This window comes from Octodon degus, unplaced genomic scaffold (genome assembly GCF_000260255.1).
Source record: "Octodon degus isolate 3935 unplaced genomic scaffold, OctDeg1.0 scaffold00100, whole genome shotgun sequence".
Taxonomy (NCBI): domain Eukaryota; kingdom Metazoa; phylum Chordata; class Mammalia; order Rodentia; family Octodontidae; genus Octodon; species Octodon degus.
In genome coordinates this window covers 3144523-3152827 of record NW_004524676.1, presented here as the reverse complement: position 1 = coordinate 3152827, position 8305 = coordinate 3144523, and the positions used below count along the sequence as shown (strand labels likewise).

Genomic DNA, 8305 nt, shown 5'->3' with positions numbered 1-8305 from the left:
CCTGTAAGAAATTAACAAGGGACAAAAAGAAGTGGAGAGATTTCCTCTGCTTATGGTATGAAAGAAAATATTGTTAGAAAGTCTGTGATATTTAAAGTAACCCATAGATGGAACACAGTCCCTTTCAGAATCCCAATGACATCATTCAAAGAAGAAGGAAAAAATTCTAAAATATGTATGGAAATATACATGACTCAGCCAGAATTACTCAGAGAAAGAAAAACAAAGTTGGAGGCACCACACACCCTGATTTAAAATTATATTACAAAGTGATAGCAATCAAAACCGCATGATATTAGCATGGAAGCAGATACGTGCCAGTAGGACTGTAACGGCAAGCAGAAGCGCCGAGATGGCGCCCACGGTTGGGAGGCAGATTGATTTTGTACCAATAGACCCCGACCGGGACCACTTCCAGAATACCAGGCTGGTGGTGTAGGCTTCTGTGGGGTAAGCAAGCAGGAAATACAGAGACGGATGCCTTGTCAGCTGGGGTTTAGTTGATACAGTGTGCATCATGATAACATCTGCGCGTCCCAGTGACCAGTCATTTCTAAGGGACAGGAGCAAGCAGAGCTGAAGTAGGAGCTATTAACTGGGCAACTAAGAAGCTAAAGTGTGCTGGCTGGGGCTGGGGCACCTTCTGCTACGTTTTCCCTCTCCTCTAGTTTCCCCAGCAAATCTTTACTGGGCATGCTTGTGTGTGTGTGTGTGTGTGTGTGTGTGTGTGTCTATATTTAGTGCAGGGTCCATAGAGTCTATAGGGTCTCACTACACAGATTGGACTCATAGTGATCCTCCTGTTTACAGCCTTCCAAGCACTGGGATTACGGGCGCACACCACCACGCCCAGTCTCAGTCACCAGCTCAGTGTGCCCTGGAGGCGGGGCCGGCACAGCAGGCGCGGGGGGGTTGAACCCAGGCCCCTGCATCTGCCTAAGCCCGCGCTTTAGTCCAGTGAGCTGTCTGGCCGACCCCTTCCCCTGGGCATGTTACACATGCTCTCCTGATGTGAAGCTTAACTAGAAGCCGTCCTAGCTTGCGCCCATCCAAGGCCCCCAAGGCTGAAAGCTTTCCCAGCAGGAGTTTGTGGTTTATTTCCATTACTATAAGGCTTTTCCCTAAACTGACTCTGGCAAGAGAGCGAAGGAGTTAATCTCACCTAGCAGTGTTCAGCATACTTCGGACATGCAAATCTTTGTCAAGTGTTTGCTTTTTCTATTCTCTTGAGGTAACTGTCCATATAGTTTAAGGCAAACACCACAGCTAGCAGGGTGCAGGGAAGCAAGAACAAGGGTAGGGAGCCTAAAAGACCCAAAGATCAAGGGGAACAGGTATGGATGGAGCAGTCCTACGAGTGACATCCTTAGGTTCAGCCATGTGTGGACGTATAGTACAAGGCTGCTAAGAAATCGAAGCTAATATGCTGAATTGTTATCTGATTATTTTTAATATCAATAATAACTGGTAACTATATTTCCTATTTAGTTAGCTTTCACATGCCTGAAAAGATAGTACTTTTATTCACATGATATAAATCTCAATATTTCATCAGAGCCTTGCTCAAGTTTCATATGAGTCTTGGGCCATAGGAATATGATGGTATATCTAAGAATGTCTTAACATGCTCCAAATTTTCATGCATTTTGTCTACAGACTAAATTAGCAGGAACTTCTCCCTTTAGGTACATGTCTGTACTGTAGTGGCATGGTACTCATTTTCCCAGTCAACAGACATATGCAATTAAATTATGAACGTAGAGGGTCGGCCAAATAGTTCAGCGGATTAAAGTGACTGCAAGCAGGCACAGGGGCTGGAGGTTCGATCCCTGGGCCTGCCCCCGGGGCACACCAAGACAGCAATTGAAACTGGGTGTGGTGACACGCACCTGTAATCCCAGCTCTTTGGAGGCCGTAAACAGGCAGATCACTAGGAGTCCCATCTAGTAGTGAGACCCTGAACCCCCTGTAGACCCTTCCCTAAAATACAAAATAATAATAATAATAATAATAATAATAATCAATTATGAACATAGATAGTTAAATATTTTGACATGAAAATGGTTTTGTATGTGAAAATAATTAGTTCATAAACTGAACATATATAGATTATGTTGCATTAACATATCCTCTTCCAGATGCTCAAAAAAGCTATTATAGGTAGTATAAAAAATGCCACAGTCAGTGGTGAAAGAAATAGTAATTTTACCCCAAAAGGGAATGGCACAGGAATAGATGATGCCAGAAAATATGTTAGTAAGTGTGACATCACAGAAGTTAGTGATCAGTGTGAAATATTGAAACAGTGGGAAGGTTCACCTGGCAAGTTTCAGCCTTTCTGCATCCGCTTTGCCTCTGTCAGGACGTGCTCGTCACAGCAGCCCTGTCGCCTCTGGCTGTCCAGTTGCAGAGTCCTGGGCTTAGACAGAAGTCCCCCAGCATAAATAACATGTGGGGCTAATACCGTGTAATTGAGAAGATCTATTTGGAATCAGGTTTTAAAATCCTCAATGTTTGTTTTCGTTGCTGTAAGGCTGCGTCCACCATCTTTCTTTCATTTTAAAAAAGATCCTTCAAAAGTAATTTGAATCATTTGGTGCTTCCAGCCAAGTGCGTTCTTAAATAGTTAATGACTGCATGTCTCTCGGCCTTGTGTTTACTTCCAGGGACAGTTCAGCATTAATTTGGCAGGAACTGGCATGAAAATATCGAGCACAGCGAAATGGCTTGCTCAGGGGAGGTACGCCTCGGTCACGATACACAGAGCCCAGGTAAGTCCTGCGGGACCAAGAGCCAGGTGAACTGCTGCTGTGTTATGAAGTAGCATCGAAGGCTCTCTACTTCAAACTTCAATTACATGGAGTTAGTGATGGGAGAATCAGTTTGCAAAAAGAAATGAAATTCTTTTTTATTAATGTCCATATACAGAACGTCTGTACCACCTATATGTCTATGTGTATGTGTATATACATTTATATCTGTACCTCCACCTGTGGGCTACTGACATCTGACCATGAACACCGAATGCCAGGACATGCAAACTCTGCCCATCTTAAGCTTGTAGGTAATATAGACATTTTAGGAAGGGGTAATGGCTTCAACTATACCTTGACTATTCAAGATTTGTAGGGTTTAATATTCCAAGGTGCTTACAGTTTTGGCTTCCTTCTCCCAGGACTTTAACTTAATGATGGGAGCATTGAGCTGTTTGTCATCTATCAAATCTGCCTCACAATGTTTTCAAGAGTCAGGATTATTTATATTGTACCAGTGTTTTCTGGGCTATTTATCTAAGTTATGTTGTTAAACAATGTACATTACAATGTAGATACTATTATTATGTTACATAAAGATTATTATATTTCATTTCTATTACATTTACAACTATTTGTGTAGTTTGTATATATAGCTATTTTTACACTTTGCGTTAGTACCTGTTTCCATCCATAATGCTCACATTCATTGTGGAGAGTTGGTCCGTGTATTGAACACATTTTCACTCTTTATACTTCCTTGTTCTTACCGCTTCCACCTCTTTCATGAGAGCCAATTTGATTTCGCCACTGGTACGATGACGGGCACCCACACCTTAGCGAAGCTCCTTCGTTCTTAGGGTCACTGTTTCTCGGATGGCATGGCTCTGTCTGTAGGTTGTACATGTTGTCGCCGCTGTGGCAAATAAGTCAGCACCAATCCCAGCCCCACCCCATGCAGTGCTCTGTGCTTTTTCTCTTTGTAAAATGACCAGTGTTATACTCCTACCCATATAAACAATATTTATAAGTGAATTTCAACGTTGTCATAGTCATAGCCCTTAAGACATGCTTTTTGAAGACTATAAAATTGTTCATTAATAATTCAGTAATTTTAATTTTCACTAATTCTTCTAGTTGCTAAATTACTAAGCTTTCAAAAGATTTTTTTTTAGGCATTTATTTTAAGACATTGAGGCTTAATTTTTTTTGTTCAAAGAATAGGAATAAATTAGTTGCTTATTTAAAATTTACTCAGAGCGAGTAAAATGTGAACTATTTCAATAAAATACTCTTCTACTTTTTGGTGTCTTTTGTTTAAATCCAAAGACTATTCTGGGCAAAGTCACCAGAAGGTATAAATATTTAGTAATACTTATTTTTCTACTATTTAACTTCTTAAGATTTATTTATAGAACTCACAGAGAACTTCGACCTCCACTTATTTCTAGCTTATTTAAAACTTACTTAACTAATGTATTTAAAATTTTTGAATCTATCATGTAACTATGAAGGACACACGACAACATTTTTTTGGAAAACAACAGTGGTTATAAAACTGAGACTTAATTCCAGCATACATAGTGGAAATGCCAACACTTTCATCCAACATTAAATTTAATAAAGATTAAATTTCTACTTCAGCAATCTATTTGAGAATAAGCAAGTATATACAACTAGGTTTTGCTATCATTTTCTCCTTGTTTACTTAAAAAATCTGAAGTTAAAAGGACTCAGAAACTCCAAGTCTTAAAACACAGTCCCATCTCAAAGTGACCCAAGAAACAGAAACTTTGCTCTGTACTCTTTCTTTCCTTCCTAGAGTAAAAATAACAACTTGCCAGAAATGGTACAAGGTCCACCTAGCTTTGCCTCATCCTATCAAAGTCTTTTGATGTGGACCTCAAGTGGACAGAGGTGTGAGGAGATGTCCCCTTCAGCCCTGCTCTACTGATCTCCTTTCGTGCCTCTATTGTTTCTGCTTTAGCCCGAGTGTTTTTTTCCTTTCACTATAACACATACTTTTCTCCATGATTTATTTCTAAGGCTTCCATTAGAGGTTTCAGGTGAATGAGGTAGAGTATGAGTTGTGTGTTTTAAGGGTCAAGATTTTATTTTTAGTTTTTAAAGTGAGTAAAAATTAGAACTAAAACAAAAAAATTATAAGTGATACAGATTTTCACTTAACAAAGTAATGTGAATTTCACTGTATTTGTTGTAATACATAGTGTTGTCTTCCAACACAGTTATTCATATTGCAAGTTTTATGCATGTAAAATTGGAAGAAGGAAGAAAAAAGGAAAGAAATGTATGAGAGATTAAGAAGACAAAAAGGAGAAATAACTGAAAAAAGGATATGAAAAAAGCATTAACTGCTTCTTTCCATATACCAGTGGAAATGCACAGTACAGTTATCCAAACCATCCTACTTACATACATAGATAAATCTCTTTCCCGCACTTCCTCTCCTGTCCTTCTCCTCAACTCAGTAACTCTTTCTTTTTGAATAAGCTCATTCCCATTCACCAGTGTCTATTGTACCCTTCAGATTCCATTTTCTCTTTCAGGTTGTCACACTAAAGAGACAATACAATGTTTGCACATGTGGGTCTGATTTATTTCACTTAACAGTATGTTCTCTAGTTGCGTACATTTACCGACAAAAGATTCAAATTTATCTTATCTTATAGCTGAATAAAATTCCATTGTGCAAAAATGCCACATCTTCCTTATCCATTCTTCAGTTGATGGGCATCTGGGTTGTTTACAGGATTTAGCTATAACAAAGATCGTCTATCTAGAACATACAAAGAATAAAATAAAATCAGACCCCCTAAATTCAATGACCCAATCAAAAAATGGGCATCTGAGATGAATATACACTTCTCAGAGGAAGAAATACAAATGGCAAGTGAGTATGTGAAAAACTGTTCAACATCATTGATCATCTGAGAAATACAAATTAAAACAACACTGAGATTCCATCTCACCCCAGAAAGAATGGCTATCATCAAGAAATCAGACAATAACAAATATGGAGAGGCAGTGGAGGAAAAGGAACACTTCTTCACTGGTGGTGGGAATGAAGACTAGTACAACCACTGTGGCAATCAGTGCGGAGATTCCTTAAAAAACTAGGATTGGAGGTCCCATTCGGGCCAGCCCTTTCCCTCTTGGGTATTTTTCCAGAAGAACGGAAAACCTCCTGCCATTGTGATATATGTGCACCCATGTTGAAAGGTCAACTTTGTAGAACATCTTCTTAAAAAAAAATTTGGTCTTAGAGAATCATATAAAATTTTGACAGTATTGGATGAAATTTGAACTCACTGAAACCCAAATGGAACTGAGGCTGTATATGTGGTTTATAATTATTCAACAGCTGATATGAACCTGAGTATCTAATTCTCTTTTAACTTCCCTGTAACTGTCAGTCTGAGCTAAAGGCTCAACAGCTCAACAATTTTTGTGTTCAAATGCAACGTCATGGGAAGCCCAGGATAATGATTTCAGCCCTAGGATTCAGGATTGTTGCTTTTCCTTCTCTGTGCTCTTTGACACCCACTTGTATAATAATCTCCTGTATTTCTGCCCCTTCTTGCTTTCAGGATGGAACCAAAGTCTATGGCAGATGTGGAGGGTTCTGTGGAAAGTGTGTTCCTCACATGACCACCGGTCTCCCAATTGAAGTAACATGAATGTTCAGAAGAAGGAAGGATGTGTGGATGAGGGAAGACCCTCTGGAAAGTGCAGAATGACTGGTGCTCCTCTCAACTTGTCCCTTCCTGGGATTTCCATGGCCAATATGTCTTGCCTTCTCTTCAGGGTGCTCATCAGGGATTCAAATGACTCAAAACCATAAGTATAAGCATAACTGATGTATAACCAGGAACACTGAAAATAACATAACTTATGGGACTACAAGCTTGTTTGAAGCGATGATGCCAAGACATGTTACTGTTCACAATTCAGACTGGACCACAATTACATCATATGATTGAACACACGTGTAAATGTCTGCTCAGTATCCTAGCATGCAACGAAATGTTTATTCTACTGTTAAAATGAAATGAGTAAAAATTAGGGGAAAAAACCTTTTCAAAACTACTAGAAACATTGAATCTGTCAGGCGAACATGAAATCAATAGCTATATAAAAATACATAGCCATTATACTTTCTACTGATACAGTGTAGATACCTTGTTTAATTTTTCCTTTAATTACAATTGTGGAACATGGTGGCCTTATGAATAAAAATAAGTCCTGAAAATGTGGTTTAAATTTCACATTAAAAATTCAGGCTTGGGTTAAATACTAAATATGAAATTTTGTGGGTATTAGAAGATATATGTTTTAATTTGATTTAAAAATCTACCTCCCACTTGATTGTACTTAAAAGCAATGTGTTGTTTTTATAATATTTATATAGAATTATAACTTTATGACTATTATATATGTATATAGCTAGTCTTTTTAAAATCTATTTTTTCAGCATTATGTACTGTACTTTTATTAGTCAGATTGAAAAATGAGAATTCTTAAAATGTGGAGGATCTTATTTTGGTAAACATAAAATGATGTTTACATATAGAAAATTTTTATTAGAAATGTTCAAGTTATTTTTATCTTGGAGGTTTTTCAACTCAGTACAAAACAGACAATATAAAAATTAACTGTTCAAAAAGAAATTCACAAATGTTGAGTTTTTTTCCTTTGGCTAATTTAATTGTTTATTATTTAGTAATATGATTTTAAAAGACAGATTGACAAATAATATTTTTCTGTGGCCACCTGGTCTGAAAAGTCAAACAAACAGAATCTGTTGCTAGATTTTTGCCAGTAAATTGTGGTATACTAGTTTTGCCCACAAAGTGCCCCCCAACATTTACTAGGGCCATATCGTATCATATAAGGTACTAAAGCAGTTTTATGCCAATGTGATTAAATAAACATGAGGGGATCTCTGTATCAGAAAAGAAGTATTTTGCACTATGTGCCTTAAATCAATAACCAACATTAACAGGGAGTGTGTAACATTTTCCAGAAATGTTTTCATTCATGATTAAATTCTTAAAATTTATAAACATTTAAGTAATAAACATCTTTGTGTGATACAGTAGCCCTTTGTCTGCATTTTGCTCACATGTTAAAAAGAATCATTCACTGCAAAGGTTTAGGAGTCTAAAATCACTTCAGGAATTCCAAGAAGTTATTTGGTTGTTGGGGTTGCTATGAAACAGCTCTGGTTTGGTGGATTCCTTCTCGTCACAAATGAAACAGGGTTGGGAAAGCTGTTCCGAACCTGCAGTCCCTCTAAGTGCTTGGTCAGACAAACTCATGACCGAGCCCTAAGCAGTTCGTCAAGAAATATTTCTTCCTGAAAGGCATAGAGGGACACATGGAAATAGGTGAATTGTATAATTCTCTCCCAAGACCAGGAGCAGAGGCTTGGACTACCATGTCAATCCAGCCTTAAACACCTTAGAAATTTAAAAACTTTATCTTTTAACCAATTACCTATTATTTATTTATTTTTATTTATTTATTTATTT

The 8305-nt window shown here is 37.8% G+C and overlaps 1 protein-coding gene across 1 annotated transcript in view; it reads left to right on the top strand.

The window, feature by feature from the left end:
* Positions 1 to 7487, top strand: part of Adamts20 (ADAM metallopeptidase with thrombospondin type 1 motif 20) — a 193102-nt gene extending 185615 nt beyond the window's left edge. Inside the window, exons 39-40 of the mRNA XM_004638581.2 lie at positions 2667 to 2771; positions 6362 to 7487. Coding sequence (XP_004638638.2) covers positions 2667 to 2771; positions 6362 to 6451 — 195 coding nt within the window. The 3' untranslated portion in view covers positions 6452 to 7487. The remainder of the gene's footprint in view (positions 1 to 2666; positions 2772 to 6361) is intronic.
* Positions 7488 to 8305: the final 818 nt, after the last annotated feature.